This window comes from Pristiophorus japonicus, chromosome 13 (genome assembly GCF_044704955.1).
Source record: "Pristiophorus japonicus isolate sPriJap1 chromosome 13, sPriJap1.hap1, whole genome shotgun sequence".
In the NCBI taxonomy this organism is placed as follows: Eukaryota; Metazoa; Chordata; class Chondrichthyes; family Pristiophoridae; genus Pristiophorus; species Pristiophorus japonicus.
In genome coordinates this window covers 25,191,238-25,213,033 of record NC_091989.1, presented here as the reverse complement: position 1 = coordinate 25,213,033, position 21,796 = coordinate 25,191,238, and the positions used below count along the sequence as shown (strand labels likewise).

Sequence of the window (21,796 nt, the reverse complement as noted above, 5' to 3'; positions counted from 1 at the left end):
CTTCCCTCCGCACTGGTATGAGTAGCACTGCTTGGTGATTGAGGGTCTCTCGTTGACATGTGGTTGGAGCTCCATGTCTTCCCCTCCCCCCATGTTTGCCTTGGCACAGGCACAATGGGCAGAATGGCCTCATTCTGTGCTGTATCATCCTGTGATTCTACTTACTGTGCCACCTAAGTAGACAGTATCAAAGGCAGTAAATGAATCAAGTGGAGAGAGTTACACACGCCAATTGGCCTTCTCTTGTCCTTGCCTCATGATCCATCAGTTTGAGCAAATAACATGAGACCTGAACAAATAAATTGCACAGTTTCATTGATTTAAAACGTTATTGACATAGAGGCTATCATCAAGGAAAGCAGACAACGAAAGACATCTTTGTAGACCTGTGGGTGCAGATCAGACGGGTGTCTTTAGATAAAGAGAGACACCAGCCCGACTGCCGTGAGAAAGCCAGAAACTTGTGAATGGACGGCGCTGTCCTTGTCTGATGCCGATGATATGCGACCACCATCGGGTGCCATTTGCTTTTGGCCCAACTTCGATGTCTTCCACTCGATCCAGTCGATGTATTTCCGGACAGATGTGTAGATGCCAGGGTGGTTCTTGTGGCCACAGCCCAAGCCCCAGTTGGTGATTCCCAGTTGATAGAATTTCCCCCCTCCAAGCACTTTACAGACCAGCGGGCCGCCACTATCTGTCTGCAATAAAACAGGAAGAGAGTGATTGTAAGGCCAGTGTCTGACCCACACACCCCACCCAGCTTTCCCATCAGAAAAGAAGAGAGACTTATCTTCTCTGGGATGGATTTGAACCCAGGTCCCAGAAATGTAAGGCCAGTCCCCATCCCATCGTCCAGTACCCCATTAGAGAGTGTGGGCTATCCTCTCTATTTGGGCTTGATTTGAGCCCATGTAGGGGTCTAAGGCCTGTGCGCAACTCCACCGTCCCACCCAGTTCCCCTCAACACTCACAAGTTTCGATTCTTTGCGTTAAGTACATACCTGACACCTGTCCGGTCCCGCCCATTTAAATCCAGCACACAAGACTTGATCAGACAACGAGCCATTATACCAGTCGCCTTGGTTACAGATAGCTGTCGGGATGATACTAATCTCTTGCTCCTGTAAAATATCCGATCGTTTACCTAAGGCAAATAAAACCAACTTGTAAGCTCGGTTATGGTATATTGATTTTGTGGGGATTGAAATGAGAAGTTCGACACTGGGATCTTGCCCAGCAACCTTCATGCCTCACTCATGCACTAGTGGTTGTGGTTTCCCGATGAATGTTCATTTGGTCTGATGATTGTCTACACTTTAAGATAAATAATCCCCTCTCAGATTAAAATCAAACCAGCCAATGCTTTACCAACATCCGGCCCACCTCGAGGGGGTGTTGCTGCTTGTACAGTGAAACTCTCTCACAACTTTATTGGGCTTTAGACAACCGCTTTATCCATCAGTGAACAAAGGTTCCCTCTTCAATCCCAATACTATGCTAATTAACTGCTTTGAGAAGGAGATGGAAGAGTACCTGCCTCCTAATCTGTTTTTTAATTATTTCAGAATATTGTGCAAACTGCAAATATTACACTGGTGCAGTAGACACTCTGCTGACACGGAGGGTTCAGGCAGATCATTGAACAGTGTGAAGGAAGCTTTACTTTGTAACTTATGCTTTAACTGCCCTGGGAGTGTTTGATGGGACAGTGTTGAAGGAGATTTACTCTATATTTAACCTGTGCTATACCTGCCCTTGAAGTGTATGATGGGACAGTGTAGAGGGAGCTTTACTCTGTATCTAACCCATATGGTACCTGCCCCAGGAGTGATGATGAGGCAGTGTAGAGGGAGCTTTACTCTGTATCTAATCAATGCTGAACCTGCCCTGGAAGTATTCGATGGGACAGTGTAGAGGGAGCTTTACTCTGTATCTAACCCATGTTATAACTCGGTTGGAACAGCTCAAAGTGATTGGGTATTAATATCCTATCCTGCTACAGATACCCGTTGAACCTCAGGACAGCTCAATACTTGTTGATCTCTCCAAACAAGAGAGTGCCACATCCTGTAACCTGTGCGTGGCCAGGATTGGCTCCAACTCACAGACTGGAACTTTAGATATTATGCAACCGCACCCCGATGCCAAAGCCAAATAAAATGGAATTATATGCCATCTTCAAACAGAGTTCTGATTCGTATTAATAAGTTGAGAAAATGATTCTGGAATTCAAGAGTTGTTTCTGCTCTATACCAAAAATGATTTAAGCCTAACAAGACCTCTCAATTGCCCATGACTGGAGCCGCCTCACCTCAGGGCTCAGCCTCTTGTTTCCCACATGAATTTATTGTGAATAGAAACAGTTTCTTTTTTTCTCGAGATATGGACGACACACTTGTTGACCATCTCTGAGAAGCTGGTGGTGGGCCTTCTTGAGGGGCTGGCTAAGCCAATTCAGAGGGCATTAAGAGTAAACCACACAGTGTGAGATTGGAGTGACATGTTGGCCTGACCAGACCAGGTAGGTGGGGCAGGTTCCCTCCCTGAGGGACATTGGTGAACCAGCTGAGTTTTGAAGACAGCTTTCACATTAACTTATTCTAGTGCCTGCCCAATTTGGCATAGTGAGATTGGATCTCCACGACTTCTGGATTGCGAGAAGTTACCATTAGTTACCGTGACCTACACGCTACTGTATCCGCATCCATCTCTTTGGACCTCAGCCAATACCAAACGTGGTTCTCTCCTTGTGCAGTTGGCAAGGAAGTGAGTGCTACACAAACTGGCAGGTATCTTACCTCTCCCCTCCACCATGCCCCATCCAGCAGTGACACAGGGCTTCAGTTCAGCAATGTCGAGTCTCTGGTACTGAAGGCACACTGGCTGCACGTAGTCGGTGAACACAATGGGGTCGGTGACCTTGATGAGGGCAATGTCGTTAGACTCTGTGTCCGGATTGTAATTCTCATGTTTGATGACCTCTGCAACCGGTCTGGCAAATGTGTCTTTACTAAACCTCGAGATCTGTTCTAATCCAAACACCAGCATAATTTTCTCCACGTTGCTTAAGGAGGATATAAGGAGATTCGTATAAATTAGAGGGACATGACCAGCAGCTGTTTTACCAAACTGAAGATTACATGGACAGCTCCCTCACTCAATAACCCACCGGTACTGAGATCTAGAAATGCCATTGTTTGGGTCAGTCTCTAACTTAACTGATCCCAGTTGGGTTGGGAACATTACAAATTGGGTCTCAATGTTCCTGAGTTTGCGGGAGGGGAAGGGGGGAGAATCAGCCAGGGTTCCTGCTCCTGATTGCTATCAGTGATGTCAGGGGAGGGGTGGGCATGAGAAGAAAACTGCATTTAAAAAAGGGACAAGTGGAGCCTGTTTGATTGATGTACAAGACTACAATCCAGCAAGCCTTCCGTGCTTATCTTCCATTTGGCAAGACAATACATGACTGGTCTATTGTAGTTACTGAAGCACATCTTAAAACAGGAGTCTCCAAGCTTTCTTTTTAAAAACTATGGGCTTCAGGGGTCATACGCAAAGGTTAAATCTGAACACCTCATAATTTGCACACCCCTCAAGCTGCTGGTGCTAACCAATCTCAGTGTTCTGAATTAGGACTTATTCACATGTGAGATAACAGCTCATTCCAAACCTACAGGCCATTAAAGTCCAAACAGAGCTGGGCATCACTTCAAAATACACACATTTTCTCTGTTCTGTTGTATATTGCCATACACTTCCCTTCATCTGCCATCCCCTTATCCCATCCACTGAACGTAGCCATTTATTTTTTGGCCAGTCAGGTGCTAACACACATGGAGGCCGATCTCCTGGCTGGAGTCCCGAAAACCCGCTGCTGAGAATCTACACATCTGGAATTACTACATTGGTTGTGTCCTGTTTGTAACTACAATATAACACAACTGTATTACTGTATACACTCAACTTAGATGCACACCTTGACCACAGGGGGTGAACTTGTGGGAGACACTCCTTACCTGATCACACAGGTATATAAAGGGAGGTCCCACGCAGGGTCATCACTTCTGGAGTCCTGAAATAAGGAGTTAAGGTCACAGAGTGGCCTTGTCCCTGGAATGTGCCTCGTGTGGTTTCATGCTGTAGAGTAAGGACTTTACATTGGCGACGAGAAACGGGAATTCACGACCCACGAGAATGACCACCGGTAGCACAGAGGAACGATACTGTGTTGGGGAAGACTGGGACGATTTTGTCGAGAGGCTTCAGCAAAGCTTCGTTACGAAAGAATGGCTGGGGGATGCAGCGGCCGACAAGCAAAGGGCTCATCTCCTGACCAGCTGCGGACCAAAGACTTATGCGTTCATGAAGGACTTACTGGCACCCGAAAAGCCGTCAGACAAAACCTTTGAAGAGCTTAGCAAATTAATCGGGGAGCATCTCAAACCGGCGAGCAGCAGACATACGGCTCGACAGATTCTACACCCACCGACGTCATGAAGGACAGAGCATACCGGACTTTGTAGCGGACCTCCGGCGTTTGGCCAGTCTCTGTAAGTTCACAGACGCCTGCAGGGGGGAGATGCTAAGGGACTTCTTTATCGAGGGCATCAGTCATGTGGGAATTTATCGCAAGTTAACTGAGACCAAGGACTTGACCTTGGAAGCTGCGGCGTTGTTAGCTCAAACTTTCATGGTGGGGGAGGAAGAGACGAAAATGATTTACGCCCGCAATTCTGCCTCCAACGCGGCGATGGATCAGGGAGTCAACATCATCAATGAGACTCAGAGCCCCGCAGGCAGGCAGGGGCAGTCCGACATTTACCAGGCAGCAATAGACCCCAGAACAGGACCTCAACAGAGACAATGACAGGCTGAATGGGCGTTCACGCCATCACAATGGACAATGCGGCCCGGGATGGGGCCATTGACACCCATTAATAGGGTACTTAAAAGCAGTCAAAGGGACAATCAGCATTGAATTCCTGGCCATAGTCCCATTGTCCCCAATAATGGGAACTTTAACTCCTGTTGGAAGTGTGGGGGAAAACACTCAGCCAGATCTTGCAGATTTCAACAGTTTGTCTGCAGAAACTGCAATCTCAGTGGCCATTTAGCTCGAATGTGCAGAAAACCTGCAACCAGACTAATATATGAGGCAGATGGGCCAGAAGAGGGTTCTGTGAGGCAGGATGACTTTTGAGGCAAACCGATGGACGCCGAGGTTCAGCGGGTCCATGCGGCGAATATTCACATTTCATACACCAAAACACCACCAATGATGATGAGGGTTTTGTTGAACGGTATCCCAGTACGCATGGAGCTGGACACTGGGGCCAGCCAGTCACTCATGGGCATTCAGCAATTTGAGAAGCTATGGCCACTCAAAGCCAGTAGACCCAAATTAGAACGTATTGAGACACAATTACCGACTTACACCAAGGAAATCATTCCGGTGCTAGGCAGTGCAATGATGGCTGTCACACACAATGGGTTTGTGAATCGGCCGCCGTTCTGGATTGTCCCGGGCAATGGTCCCGCACTGTTGGGGAGGAGCTGGTTAGCCGAGATGAACTGGAAATGGGGGGATGTTGACGCAATGTCCTCGATGGAGCGAAGCTCGTGCTCACAAGTCCTACAACAATTTGAGTCACTATTCCAACCGGAAGTCGGGACTTTCAAAGGCACTAAAATAGTGATACACATCACCCCGGGCGCCAGGCCAGTGCACCACAAAGCCAGAATGGTGCCGTATGTGATGTGGGAAAAAAATCGAGAGGGAATTGGACTGGCTGTTGCGAGAAGGCATCATCTCGCCTGTTGAATTCAGCGACTGGGCGAGCCCCATCGTTCCCGTTCTAAAAGCGGATGGCTCTGTCAGGATCTGTGGCGACTACAAGGCCACCATCAATCGGGTGTCCCGACAAGACCAGTACCCGCTCCCGAGAGCGGAGGACCTCTTCACCACGCTGGCAGGCGGCAAGCCGTTCACCAAGTTGGACCTCACTTCAGTCTATATGACCCAGGAACTGGCCGACGAATCTAAACTACTGACCACCATCACCACGCACAAGGGACTGTTTGCGTATAACAGATGCCCGTTTGGCATTCGATCAACGGCCGTGATTTTTCAACATAACATGGAAAGCCTGTTTAAATCCATTCCGGGAACGATCGTATTCCAGGACAACATCCTCATCATGGGTCGAGAAATGAGGAACACCTCCACAACCTGGAGGAGGTGCTACGCTGACTGGACTGGGTAGGCCTGCGACTCAAAAAGTCTAAATGTATGTTCCTGAGGTTGAGTTTCTGGACAGGAGGGTTGCTGCAGATGGGATTTGGCCCACCGAATCCAAAACAGAGACGATTCGACAAGCACCCAGGCCCTGCAACACATTGGAGCTGCGTTCATTCCTGGGACTGTTGAACTATTTCGGGAACTTTCTGCCGAACTTGAGCACGTTGTTGGAGCCGCTACACGTGCTCCTGCGTAAGGGTCGTGATTGGTTTTGGGGGGACTGTCAGGAACGGGCTTTTGATCGGGCGCGAAACCTACTTTGTTCAAATAAGTTGTTGACCTGTACGACCCCTGTAAAAAATTGGTTCTGACATGTGATGCATCGTCCTATGGGGATGGGTGCGTGTTGCAGCAGGGTAATGCTGAGGGTCAGCTACAACCTGTGGCTTATGCCTCCAGGTCGCTCTCTCAAGCAGAACAGGACTATGGGATGGTCAAGAAAGAAGCGCTTGTATGTGTCTATGGTGTAAAAAAAATGCATCAGTACCTCTTCGGTAGGAAGTTTGAATTAGAGACAGACCACAAGCCACTCACACATCCCTGTTGTCAGACAGCAAGGCTGTCAATGCCAACGCATCAGCTCACATACAGCGGTGGGCTCTCATGCTAGCTGCTTATGACTACTCCATCCTGCACTGGCCCGGCACTGAAAACTGCGCTGACGCGCTCAGCAGGCTCCCATTGGCCACCACCGAGGGGGCAGCTGAGCAAAGTGCCGAGATGGTCATGGCTGTCGATGCCTTTGACAGTGCAGGCTCCCCCATCACAGCCCGCCAGATCAAAATCTGGACAAACAGAGATCCCCTCCTATCCTTGATTAAGAAATGTGTCCTGACTAGGGATTAGGCGCCCGCACACGGAGCATGCCCTGAGGAGGTCAGACCATTCCACAGACGGATGGATGAGCTCTCCATCCAAGCCGACTGCCTACTATGGGGCAGTCGAGTAGTCATGCCCCAGAAGGGCAGGGAGGCATTCATCGGGGAACTCCACAGCGAGCACCCAGGCATTGTGATGATGAAGGCCACTGCCTGATCACACGTTTGGTGGCCTGGAATTGATTCAGACCTGGAACACTGTGTTTGCAGGTGCACGACCTGTGCCCAGCTGGGTAATGCCCCCAGGGAGGCCCCGCTCAGCCCATGGCCCTGGCCCACCAAGCCGTGGTCACGTGTTCACATTTACTATGCGGGCCCGTTCATGAGGAAGATGTTCCTCATTGTAGTAGATGCATACTCGAAATGGATCGAGTGCATCATCCTGAATTCATGCACGTCATCCACCACCGTGGAAAGCCTATGTGCGATCTTTGCAACCCATGGCTTGCCGGACATCCTGGTTAGTGATAATGGCCCGTGTTTCACGAGCTATGAATTCCGGGAGTTTATGTCGGACAGTGGCATCAACCATGTCAGGGCTGCGCCATTCAAGCCGGCCTCCAATGGCTAGGCGGAACGGGCAGTCCAAATCATTAAGAAAGGGATGCTCAGGATTCAAGGACCCTCCCTACAATGCCGCCTATTGCGCCTCCTGCTGGCCTATAGATCCCACCCGTACTCGTTCATGGGGGTCCCGCCCGCAGAGCTACTCATGAAACGGACACTCAAAACTCGGTTGTCCCTCATCCACCCAGTCCTGACCGACATAGTTGAGGGCAAGCGCAAGTCACAAAACGAGTACCATGACCGTAATTCAAGGGGGAGATGTATAGAAATAAATTATCCTGTATTCATTCTCAATCACGCCATGGGACCCAAATGGCTTGAGGATACTGTAATTGACAAAGAGGGGAATAGGGTCATCGTGGTAAAACTCAACAATGGCCAGATATGCCGTAATGGACCAGATATGGACCAAGTAAAAAAAAAGGCTCAGCATGGACATGGAGGAACCTGAAGAAGACCATGAGATGGAGCTCACAGTACCGCCAGCGAACATGCAACAAGAGCAATCAGAAGAATGCACAGCCCCTGAGGTCAGCCCGGACAGGCCGGAATCACCACAGGTGACAGACACTCACATCAGGGTCCAACAACCAGAGCCCCAACTGTGGCGCTCCACGAGGGAGTGTAGACCACCTGAAAGACTAAACCTATGATCCCAGTAAGACTTTGGGGGGGGGCGGTGGGGGGGGAGGTGATGTCATGTTTGTAACTACAATGTAACACCACTGTATTACTGTATACACTCAACTTAGATGCACACCTTGACCACAGGGGGGCAAACTTGTGGGAGACACTCCTTACCTGATCACACAGGTATATAAAGGGAGGTCCCACGCTGGGTCATCACTTCTGGAGTCCTGTAATAAAGAGTTAAGGTCACAGAGTGGCCTTGTCCCTGGAATGTGCCTCGTGTGGTTTCATGCTGTAGAGTAAGGACTTTACAGGTTGCACATTGTCTCCCTGTGGGGAGAAGTCCCAGGTCTAACAGGTTGTCGGAGACAAGGCTTTGGGACCTCCCAAGTGTATAGAGGGGTAGTGCTGGAGCCGGCACAGAGCAATAGTAGTCTTCCTACTGCTTATCTAACCTGGACCACCTTATCCATTAGGGCAGGGTCTTGAAGACTTATCTGGATCTGAGTGGGAAGAATCCCAACTGCTAGATCCACTTAATTGATCCAGATTCCTTTGAATGGAACAAGGCCCCTTCACCTCATAGTTTGATGTCATCAGCACAATATGCTCAGAGTTCTCCCCGGTGTCCTGGCCAATATTTATCCCTCAATCAACACCACGAATAAAGACTGATTCCCTGGTCGTTTAGCTCATTATTGTTTGTGGGAGCTTGCTGTGCACAAATTGGCTGCCGTGTTTCCCTACATTACAACAGTAACTACACTTCAAAAGTACTTCACTGGTTGTAGAGTACTTTGGAATGTCTTGAGGTTGTGAAAGGCACTTTTTATTACAAGGATTAAGTTCAAATGATGAGGGATAGGATGGGCTGTTGTCTGTCATGCGTTTAAGGTTATTAGGTGCTTGAATTTGCTTCTGGACTTCTTTCAATGAAGAAGTTCTGTAGTTTGGCCTAGAACAGCTTAGGCAGGCTCTCGGTCCCTACTGTTGCTATGGTGATGGCAAGTCCAGCTCATGCATCCTTCGAATTGATAGTGAAAGCCATTCACCCTTCAGTGTAACAGAAGAAATTATTCGTATTCTGGAGGCATAGGGCACCGCCAAGTAAAACAGTGCCATGTCCGTAGATCAGTTTGAGGTCTGTCCATGCGGAGTTGGATGTGCTTGGCCCCTTTCCTTGAGTTGGCACCAGCATTAACGCACAATCCAACACAAACACAACCAGCTGCCAAACATGGCGAGGGTATGAATATCAACAACAACAACTTGTATTTATATAGCGACTTTAGCATACTAAAACATCCCAAAGTGCTTCACAGGAGCGTTATAAATTTTGACACGGAGCCACACTAGGAGAAATTAGGGCAGATGACCAAAAGCTTGGTTGAAGTGATAGGCTTTTGAGGAGGGTCGAAGGAGGAGAGAGAGGTAGAGAGGTTGAGAGGTTTAGGGAGGAAATTCCACAGCTTAGGACCTTGGCGGCTGAAGGCATGGCCACCAATGGTTGAGGGATTAAAATCAGGGATGCTCAAGAGGGCAAATTAGAGGAGCGCAGACATCTCGGGGGGTTGTGGGGCTGGAGGATATTACAGAGATAGGGAGGGGGCGGCCATGGAGGGATTTGAAAAGAAGGATGAAAAATTTGAAATCGAGGCATTGCTTAACCGGGAGCCAATGTAGGTCAGTGAGCACAGGGGTGATGGGTGAACAGGACTTGGTGTGAGTTAGGACAGGGGCAGCTGAGTTTTGGATAACCTCAAGTTTACGAGTGGGAGGCCAGCCAGGAGTGTCAAGTCTAGAGGTAAGAAAGGCATGGATGAGGGTTTCAGCAGCAAATGAGCTGAGGCGAGGCAGAGTCGGGCGATGTCATGGAGGTGGAAACAGGCGGTCTTCATAATGACATGAATATGTGGTTGGAAGCTCATCTCAGGGTCAAATATGACACCAGGGCATTGAGGAGAACTACAGAACACAATACCTCACCCAACCAAGAAACATTGCGTTAGGCGTTGTGTCTCCCTCTTTCTGCACTGAACACATCTGGTTATGTTTCCTCCAACTCTCTGCAGTCAACAATTGTCTCCCACCCGCTCCCTCCCTGTTGTGTTCAAGGAGTGAGGCTCACCCAGGCAGTTTGCGCAGTACACATTATACGGTTAAGATTCAGTCAGAAGGTACAGCTTTCAAGGGAACAGTGTGAAGATACAAAAGCAACAATCCCCATGTGCAAAATGAGCTCACCTGAGTGTGGTGGAACAATGGGTGCCAATGTTAGCCTCAGTGCCTCTGACTGAGGGAGGGCTTGCTGGATGTGTGCCTGTGTTGGTGTTGGGTGAGAACAGTAACTAATGGCAGTGACACCCTCCCAGCTGTGGGTGAACCGTTTGTCGACACTCACTGCTTCGGCTCATACCTGGAGTGGTTTCGTGGGTGAGGCACCCGGGGAATAGTTGGGGGATGTGGAAGCTCCATACTTCAGGGAAAGTCACAATATCCAGGAAAGCGTAAATCTGGCTGAGAAACAAAGGAGGAAAAGGCCAGGTACAGGTATAAGTCTATACAGGTGTGGGTCACAGATGAGGATACAGGTACCAGTCTATACAGGTGTGAGTCCATGGGGAGGTACAGGTACCAGTCTGTACAGGTGTGAGTCCATGGGGAGGTACAGGTACCAGTCTGTACAGGTGTGAGTCCATGGGGAGGTATAGGTACCAGTCTGCACAGGTGTGAGTCCATGGGGAGGTACAGGTACCAGTCTGTACAGGTGTGGGTCCATGGGGAGGTACAGGTACCTGCTCTGTATAGGTGTGAGTCCATGGGGAGGTACAGGTACCAGTCTGTACAGGTGTGGGTCCTAGAGGAGGTACAGGTACCAGTCTGTACAGGTGTGGGTCACAGGAGAGGAGGGTACAGGTACCAGTCTGTACAGGTGTGACTCCATGGGGAGGTACAGGTACCAGCGCTGTACAGGTGTAGGTCCTAGGGGAGGTACAGGTACCAGTCTGTACAGGTGTGGGTCTCAGAGAAGGTACAGGTACCAGACTGTACAGGTGTGGGTCTCAGAGAAGGTACAGGTACCAGACTGTACAGGTGTGAGTCTCAGAGAAGGTACAGGTACCTGACTGTACAGGTGTGGGTCTCAGAGAAGGTACAGGTACCGGACTGTACAGGTGTGGGTCTCAGAGAAGGTACAGGTACCAGACTGAACAGGTGTGGGTCTCAGAGAAGGTACAGGTACCAGACTGTACAGGTGTGGGTCTCAGAGAAGGTACAGGTACCGGACTGTACAGATGTGGGTCTCAGAGAAGGTACAGGTACCAGACTGTACAGGTGTGGGTCTCAGAGAAGGTACAGGTACCAGACTGTACAGGTGTGAGTCTCAGAGAAGGTACCGGTACCAGACTGTACAGGTGTGGGTCTCAGAGAAGGTACAGGTACCAGACTATACAGGTGTGGGTCTCAGAGAAGGTACAGGTACCGGACTGTACAGATGTGGGTCTCAGAGAAGGTACAGGTACCAGACTGTACAGGTATGGGTCTCAGAGAAGGTACAGGTACCAGACTGTACAGGTGTGAGTCTCAGAGAAGGTACAGGTACCAGACTATACAGGTGTGGGTCTCAGAGGAGGTACAGGTACCAGTCTGTACATGTGTGGGTCCTAGGAGAGGGTACAGGTACCAATCTGTACAGGTGTGGGTCCTAGAGGAAGATATAGGTCCCAGCCCTATACAGGGCTACAACTATTTTAGTTGAACCAGTAAATCAAATGTCCCCTTATTAAAGGGGCACCAAAACCGACAAATGAACAAATGAAACTTTAGACACTAAGAGATCAAATTAAAATTTGGTTGCCGGGCGTGATGATGCACTCCAGTCCCTCCGGTGCCCACCTCTCGCGGAAGGCCACGAGCGTACCGGTGGACACTGCGTGCTCCATCTCCAGGGACACCCTGGCTCTCTGTACAAGCTAAGCTTCCTCGCAGGGTAGGTAATGGTAACCAATAGCGGTCCCAAAATTGTTTCCAAACGGGAAGCTGATCTGGGGTTGAATCTATGGCTGGTTGCTGGGGATTATTCAGTCTGGTTATACAACTCACTGAGTTAATTTGGAATTAGTAACTGATTTATCAGGGGGATCACAGATTGCCTCCTTACTTAGCTACTTTGGTCTTGAAGCAGTGAGCTGCCGTCAGCACCCAGTAATGGTCGATCACGGATCCTCCACAGGTGTGACCATAAGTTCCGTCCTTTGATGCAATCTGTACACTGACCAACCAGGGCCAGGCGCCCGGATCAGCTTCGTGATTCCCCAGTGTCTCCGAATTCAGGTCTTCCTCTTCTTCGTTCACCGCCGGTCGGCGGCTGCATTCTACAAAAGGAAAGGACAAGCTTATCTTGGAGTGAACAGTTGTCGCCTTAATGGAAGGCTAGTGGCACCTGTCTCCTCTGCTCTTCTCCACAGCCATCAGGGACCCTCCATCAAGCAGCCTCTCATGGTGCCGGCTGTGGGGACCGTCAGAAGGTCATGGCTCCAAGTCCCACTCCAGGGACTTGAGCACAAAGTCCATGCCGACAGTCCCAGTGCAGTGTTGGTGGGGAGGGGTGCTGCACTAACGGAGGAGCCGCTCAGATGGACTATTCCAAGAAATACGGGGGAGTTCTCCCAAGTGTCCTGATCAATATTTATCCCTCAACTAACATCACAAAAAAAACAATGATCTGGTGATTTATCACATTGCTGTTTGTGGGACCCTTCTGTGCACAAATTGGTTGCTATGTTTCTTCCATTACAGCAGTGATTATACTACTCCATAGCACATTGGGATGTCCTGAAGTGGAGAAAGGCGATATATAAATGCAAGTTCTTTCCTTTACAAGTGATCCCAGACAGTACCATTGGCATTGCAGCTACGTGCAGTCTAGTCCCCAGCCGATGCTCGGACACACTCACATGGCCAGGTCTCAGAGTGGAGTGACCAGCTCTCCGCTGTTACTGATGTGGAGCCTATAGGTTGATCCTTTACCCATTGTGTCCCTGGCAGAGGATCATGTCGGGTCTGAACGTTCAGTACCCAGCCATTCAGTGGAATCAATGGGTCACACTGCCTCATTCATTGGCTCTCGTATTGCACAAGTACATCCCTCAAGTACCCAAACTCATTGTAGCCCATCCCTCTAATACCCCCTCATATCAAAGCCCACCCCTTTAGCACCCTAACTCTCCTATTGAAACCCATCCCTCGAGTACCCTAACTCCAAATCTTGAGTAGATTGGGCCTATACTCTGGAGTTTAGAAGAATGAGAGGTGATCTCTTTGAAACATAAGGTTCTGAGGGGGATTAACAGGGTAGATGCTGAGAGGCTGTTTCCCCTGGCTGAAGAACCTAGAACTTGGGGGCATAGTCTCAGGATAAGGGGTCAGCCATTTAAGACTGAGATGAGGAGGAATTTCTTCACTCAGAGGGTCATGAATCTTTGGAATTCTCTACCCCAAAAGGCTGTGGATGTTGAGTTGTTGAGTATATTCAAGACTAAGATCAATAGATTTTTGGACTTTAGTGGAATCAAGGGATATGAGGATCGAGCAGAAAAGTGGAGTTGAGGTCGAAGATCAGCAAAGATCTTATTGAATGGCGGAGCAGACCCGAAGGGCTGCATGGCCTTCTCCTGCTCCTAATTCTTATGTTCCTGGCAGAGGATCATGTCGGGTCTGAACGTACAGTACCCAGCCATTCAGTGGAATCAATGGGTCACACTGCCTCATTCATTGGCTCTCGTATTGCACAAGTATGTTTTTATGTACTTGTGCTCCAATCAAAGCCCATGCCTCGAGGACCCTAACTCACATTGAAGCACATACCTGTAGCACCGCTAGCCCTTGGGATTAAAGGTGCAGTAGCAGCATGGATACAAAGCAGAGAGGAGTGATGAACAGTTGTTTATCAGATGGGAGGGAAGTATACAGAGGTGTCCCCCAGGGGATGGTATTAGGACCACTGCTCTTTTTACTATATATAAATGATCTCACCTTGGGTATACAAGACATTATTTCAAAGTTTGCAGCTGACACAAAGCTTGGCAATGTAGTAAACAGTGAGGAGAATAGTAATAGACTTACAATCTATATTAATGACCTAGATGAAGGGACCGAGTGTCATGTATCCAAATTTGCTGATGATACAAAGCTAGTTGGGACAGTAAGCTGTGAGGAGAACACAAAGTGTCTGCAAAGGGATATAGATACACTAAATGAGTGGGCAGTAAGGTGGCAGATGGAGTATAATGTCGGGAAATGTGAGGTTATTCACTTTGGTAGAAATAGAAAAACAAAATATTTTTTATATGGTGAGAAACTTTTAAATATTGGTGTTCAGGAAGATTTGGTATCCTTGTGCAAGAAACACAGAAAGCTAGCATGCAGGTACAGCAAGCAATAAGGAAGACAAATGGCATGTTGTCCTTTATTGCAAGGGGGTTGGAGTATCAGAGTAAGGAAGTCTTGCTACAATTGTACAGGGCCTTAGTGAGACCACACCTGGAGTACTGTGCACAGTTTTGGTCTCCTTATCTAAGGAAGGATATACTTGCCTTGGAGGTGGTACAACAGAGGTTCACTAGATTTAGTCCTGGGATGAGAGTGTTGGGAGGTTGTTTCTCCTGGCTGCAGTGTCTAGAACTAGGGGGCACAGTCTCAGGATAAGGGGAAGATCATTTAAGACAGAGATGAGGAGGAATTTCTTCACTCAAAGTGTTGTGAATCTTTGGCATTCTCTGCCCCAGAGGGCTGTGGATGCTGAGTCTCTGAATATATTCAAGGCTGAGATAGATAGATTTTTGGTGTATAAGGTAATAAGGGGATATGGAGATCGGGCTGGAAAGTGGAGTTGAGGTCAATGATCTTATTGAATGGCGGAGCAGACTCGAGGGGCCGCAGGGCCTACTCCTGCTCCTATTTCTTATGTTCTTCTTGAGGAGAACATAGACAGACTGGTGAAATGGTGAAATGGGCATACACATGGCAAATGAAATTTAACGAAGAGAAGTATGAAGTAATACATTTTGGAAGGAAGAAATAGAAGATAATATAACTAAATGGTACAATTTTAAAGGGAGTGCAAGAACAGCGAGACCCCCTGGCGATTCACATATACAAATCTTTGAAAATGTCAGGACAAGTTGAGAAGGCTGTTAAAAAAAGCATACGGGATCCTTGGCTTTATAAATAGAGGCAGAGAATGCAAAAACAAGGAAGTTATGGTAAATCTTTATAAATCATTGATTAGGCCCCAGCTGGAGTATTGTGTCCAATTCTGGGCACCACACTTTAGGAAGGATGTCAAGGCCTTGGAGAGGGCGCAGAGGATGAGGGACTTCAGTTATATGGAGAGGTTAGAGAAACTGGAAGTGTTCTTCTTAGAGCAGAGAAGATTAAGGGGATATTGAATAGAGGTGTTCAAAATAATGAGGGGTTTGATAGAGTAGATGGTAAAAAATTGTTTAAACTGGCATAAGAATTGGTAACCAGAGGACACAGATTTAAGATAATTGGTTAAAAAAATCCAGCTGGTAGATGAGGAGAAATGTTTTTACACAGCGACTTGTTGTGATCTGGAATGCACTGCCTGAAAGGGCGGTGGAAGCAGATTTAATAGTAACTTTCAAAAAGTTGGATAAACACTTGAAGGGGAAATTTAAAGGGCAATTGGCAATGAACAGGTGAGTGGGATGAAAAGGATGGTTCTTTCAAAGACACGATGGGTCAAATGGCCTCCTTCTGTGCTGTATGATTCTATGATTTCATGATACTCATCTCTCCAGTTGACACTCATCCCTCTAGTACCTTAACCGTAACAACATGGCAACACAGTGTAAGAGCGGTGTAAACACTGACAGGTATACATCCATATGCAGCAGACTCTGGGAATGAGTTCAACCTGTGACAGCTCCTCAGGCCCAACTCAGTTGCTCCTTTAAGAAGCACCTGCTCCTGATAAAGAATCAGAATTTTTCTTTGATTGGAAAATATATTTTTTTAAATAGACTAAGTGTTCTGGAGCGTAGAGATTATAATTTCATTGCTGAGACTTGGCTTCATATCCGGCCTAGTGAGAGGGGATAAATCCTCTCAGGTCTTTTAACTCACAGCCCCTGAGCTCCTTCTGACCAGACAAAGGTCTCCTCTCCCCATTATCGGAACAGTCCCCGATAAAAGTCTCAGTTTAGCTGGTGTGAGAAATTAAAATCTCTTACTAGTGGGACTGAGGTTTATATCTAACCCGTGCTGTACCTGCCCTGGGAGTGTTTGATGGGACTGTGTAGAAGGAGCTTTACTCTATATCTAACCCCGTGCTGTACCTGCCCTGGGAGTGTTTGATGGGACAGTGTAGAGGGAGCTTTACTCTAAATAACCCCGTGCTGTACCTGCCCTGGGAGTGTTTGATGGGACAGTGTAGAGGGAGCTTTACTCTAAATAACCCCGTGCTGTACCTGCCCTGGGAGTGTTTGATGGGACAGTGTAGAGGGTGCTTTACTCTGTAACTAACCTGTCTTGGGAGTGTGTGTTGTAAGTGATAGTCATTCCTGACCTGCCATAACCTTTGGCGCCCCCACCCCCATAATCTTTAGTTCTGCCATCTTGCCTTAGTTTTCAGATTAACTCAATCCAGTTGCGTTGCTCACTGTGAGAATTTTGAGAGGTTATTCGGTTTGAGTGGTTTCCCCCTGTGTGGACAGGTGAAACAAAATATAAACCCAAGCTGCCAACACAATCCAATTCAGTGCAAGAAAACCTCATCTTCAATAAAGTTCAGTGAGTCAAGTCCCTTCTCCTGTCCCAATGCAGCTCCAATCTCCAACAACTGCTGACTAAAACTTTCAAAGTCCTTCAGTTAACGTTGATTCTTAAAACATAAAGTATTCCCTATTCTAAGGCTACAATCATGTATTATCAATACACACAGTCCCAGAGAGATACAGTTAGATGTAACACTGAGAACTAGATCAATAAACTCTGACTAAAACATGTCGATCTCAGTCATTGATCAGAGTTTGCTACCTTAGTGTTGAGTAATTAAGCAGCAAATCTGCCCCTCTCGGTCTACACAGCCAATAGTCCCAGTGTTTGCTGCTGACACTGGGTGCCTGAAATCGAACATGTCCCATTCCCTTAGATGCTACTTCAACCTCAACCAGCACAGAAATCAAAAAATAAAAATAAAATCTACTGCAATTTCACTGACCGGTAAATCCAGCTCTCCCTCTCCCTCTCCCTCTCCCTCCCCCCCCCCCCCCCGCCCTGCCAGCAGTATTTCACTTCTCTCCACCCACTTACCAGCGTCTGGATCCACAGTCGCAGTAACACCACAACACAAACCCAGTAGGAAGAGGTGAAAGAAGGCAGGTTTCAATAATTGCATGTTTTCAATTTCTTACTGAAACTCAAAGGCCCACCCAACTGGGCTTATCGGTGTGACTCAGACATTTATTGTTCACCTGAGGGAATGGCTGCCTGCCCAGCTTCATTGTTACACCAAGTGATGTCACAGCCGCTATTGTTACACAGAGTGATGTCACAGGTAGTCATCGCTGCTAGAATGATGTCACAGCCCCAGACTTACCAATGTTGTCGTGCACAGAGATTACTGCATTGGGTGAAAAATAATGGGATTATCGGCAGAATGGCTTCACTGGCTTCAATTCCAGCCCAGATTGATGGATTGAAAGTCTCCTCGTTCTGCTGTGGCAAGGTTTCAGTGAGTCTTAATCCAGCTCCAAGTGAGTAGCGGCCTACAGCACTAGGCTTCTTTGACAGAACCTCCCAACCCCGTCACTGCCATCATCTTGAAGGACAAGGCCATGGGAACATCATCACATCCCAAGTTTCCCGCCAAGTCACACAACATCCCGTCTTGGAAATATATTGCCATTCATTCATCGTCGCTGGGTCAAAATCCTGGAACTCTCTCCCTAACAACACTGTGGGAGTACCTTCACCACATGGACCGCAGCGGTTCAAGAAGACAGCTCACAATTTCCTTCTCAAGGGCAATTAGGGATGGGCAATAAATGCTGGCCTGGCCAGGTGACGCCCACATCCCTAGATTGAATTATTTTAAAGGCCGTGGGATAGTTCGTGTGGGATTATGTAAAATTGCTACATAGGTGCAATAGTTGGCTGTGAGTGCACATCTGAAATGGAAAGTGTCCCATTCCACAGCACGAATATTTCTCACCTTGGTGAGCAGAGAATTCCCTAAAAGTTTAAATTGTCGCCGAATTGGAGAACCAGTGTGGGAGTGCTCAGCAGGATGGGAATATCATAGTCATGATAAGATACCTGGGAATGAGCCCCATGTTGGTTTCCAGATCCTTAGCGAGCTTGGGCCAATGGCACAAGAGTGCCCTCAAATCAGTCCGAGGTGTCAACTGTGGCTCAGTGGGTAGCACTCTCACCTCTGAGTCAGAAGGTTTTAGATTCAAGCCCCAGTCCAGAAGTTTGAGCACAATATCTAGGCTGACCTTGCAGTGCAGTGCTGAGGGAGTGCACCACTGTCAGAGATGCCGTCTTTCAGATAAGATGTTACACTGAGACCCTGTCTGCCCTTTCAGGTGAACATAAAAGATCCCATGGTACTATTCCAATAAGCACAGGGAAGTTCTCCTTGGTATCCTGACCAATATTCATCCCTCAAAAAGATTACCTGGTCATTTATCTCATTGTTGTTTGTGGGAGCTTGCTGTGCACAAATTGGCTGCCACATTTTCTACATTACAAAAGTGGCAACACTTTTAAAGTGCTTCATTGGCTGTGAAGCGCTTTGGGACATGCTGAGGTTGTGTAAGGTACGAAATAAAGGCGAGTCTTTTCTTTCTGGCTGGTGCTCTACTTGAGAGAGGTCACAGGATGCACCAGACGGCCCAGTCTGGATGTGCAATTGTGAACACAAACCCCTTGTTTTCAGTCTGGTTGCTAATTACTGGACTATCCGGTTCAGAAGCAGGCAAGTGCTCACCCAACTCACAGGCAGTTCCCAAGGTGCCTCTAGTGATTGTAATCCCTCACAGTGGGCCTGAGAATTAAACCACGTTATTGAATTTCAGCGCTCTGGGCCTGTATCTCAAAGGCCAATGAAGAATCATATCAGGAACAGGTCGGCATAGGACCATCTGGAATCACCCAACTAAATTAACTCCAACAATATGGAGGATATAGTAAGGCTTAACTAACAAAAATCTATCAATCCCAGTCTTGAAAGCTCCAATTGACCCCGAACATTCACAGCCTTTTGGGGAAGGGAGTTGCAGGTTTCCACTGCCCTGTGTGTGAAGAAGTGCTTCCTGAATTCATCCCTGAACGGCCCAGCTCTGATTTTAAGGTTGTGCCAGCTTGTTCTGGATTCCTCCACTAGTTTATCTGCATCTACTCTTGCTCTCCAACAATCTTTTACAATTTGAAACACCTTAATTGGATCACCCCTCAACGTTCTAAACTCAAGGGAATACAAGCCAAATTTATGCAACTTGTCCTTATAATTTAACCCTTTAAGCCCTGGCGAATCTGCGCTGCACCCGCCCCAAGGACAATCTATCCGTCCTGAAGTGCAGTGCCCAGGACTGAACGCAGTGTTTCAGATGGGATGTGACCCAGGCTCTGTACAACTGAAGCATCATTTTTTGCACTTTGTATTCCAGCCCCCCTCGAGATAAAGGCCTTTGGTTTTGTACTTGTCCAGCGTTTAGTGATTTGTGAACATGAACACCCAAATCCCTGTGCTCCTCCACAGCTCCTAGTTTCTGAGCATTTGGAAGTGGATGACCTCCTGACCAAAGCGGAATGTTGAGCAGTGATCTTAGGATAAAGTTCGTCAATGGCACCATGCCTGGTACGACCCTCAGGTTACTGAGGCCAACTGTTGCCTCAACTGAGCCCCGCAAACTGAGAACAGACCGGGGCTCCAACCTGGGACCGGATGGTCCCGACAGCTCTGTACTGGGCAGCACACTGAGACATCGGGAGAATCTCGCTGTGGCAAGGACGTTGTAACAGTGACCCTCAGCGTGGAGGGAGTTTATATTTACAGTCTGTATAATATTGGGTTCGTTCATCTCACACATCTTCTGTGCACTTGGGGTGCATCTATATAATACATCAAAAGTATTACATGGAGAATTATATCGGGTCTACAACACAGAAACAGGCAGTCTGGTCCATGTTGGTGCTTATGGTGCACACAAAGCTCCTCCCACTTCCCTTCTCCTTAACTACTCCCTGTGACAGTGAGTGCCACATTCGAACCACTCTCTGGGTAAAGAAGTTTCTGCTGAATACCCGATTGGATTTATTAATGACTTATATTTATAGGCCATTGTTTTGGTTGGCCCCACAAGCGGAAACAACTTCTCTACATCTACCCTATCAAATCCCTTCATAATCTTAAAGACCTCTGTAGGTCACCCCTCAGCCGTCTCTTTTCTAGAGAGAAGAGACCCAGCCTGTTCAGTCTTTCCTGATAACGCTAACCTCTCATTTCTGGTATCATCCTTGTGAATCTTTTTTGCACTTTCTCTGGTGCCGCTATATCCTTTTTATAACATGGAGACCAGAACTGTGCGCAGTACTCCAAGTGTGGTTTAACCAAGGTTCTATACAAGTTTAACACAACTTCTCCTCTGTTTAATTCTGTCCATCTAGAAATGAACCGCAGTGCTTTGTTTGGCTTTTTTTATAGCCTTATTAACCTGTGTCACAATTTTTAGTGGTATAAATCTGGCTAATAGTTTGTAGGTAGTCCCATCATCCAGGCCACACAACACAGCCAAGTGGCATTAATATAGTCCTGTTCCCTCATTTCTATCTCCTTTACCCTCTTATTTCTTTGCCTCCCATTCTTGTTGTATTTATCATTCTCACTTCACAGTTCACCTGTGAATGTTTTGCTGGAGAGCAAGAGGCAGCTATCGAGTTGGGGATATCCCAGCAGTCTCAGTGGTAATGAAATGCCTCGACTGAAACTATAGCTGAGTATTTACTCCTACTCATCATTACCCTACTCATCCTCTTCATTCACCATAATACAAACCAATAATTCAATCCAGCTTCACTTCAGGAGGAGTCAGCCATAGCTCAGCAATAGCACTCTCGCCTCACAGTCAGAAAGTTTCTGGGTGTCAATTCCCACTCAAGAGACTTGAGAGTTAAATCCAGGCTGAAACTCCCAGTGCAGTCGGAGGTGCCATCTTTTGGCTGTGACGTTAAACCAAGGTCCCGTCTGCCCCCTCAGGTGGATGGAAAAGATCCCATGACACTATTTTGAAGGCCAGGAGAGTTCTCCCTGGCATCATGGCTAATATTTATCTCTCAACCACATCACTAAAACAGATTATCAGGCCATTATCTCATTGATGTTTGTGGGAGC

At 47.6% G+C, this 21,796-nt stretch overlaps 1 protein-coding gene across 1 annotated transcript; it reads right to left on the bottom strand.

Annotated features, from left to right (window-relative positions):
• Nucleotides 1-413: 413 nt before the first annotated feature.
• On the bottom strand, nt 414-17,015 carry LOC139278066 (acrosin-like). The gene is made up of 5 exons (XM_070896727.1): nt 16,967-17,015; nt 12,536-12,749; nt 2,802-3,067; nt 1,005-1,147; nt 414-701 (listed from the first exon to the last, which is right to left on the bottom strand). Exons 1-5 carry the CDS (start codon nt 17,013-17,015, stop codon nt 414-416), a joined length of 960 nt encoding a protein of 319 aa, XP_070752828.1.
• Nucleotides 17,016-21,796: the final 4,781 nt, after the last annotated feature.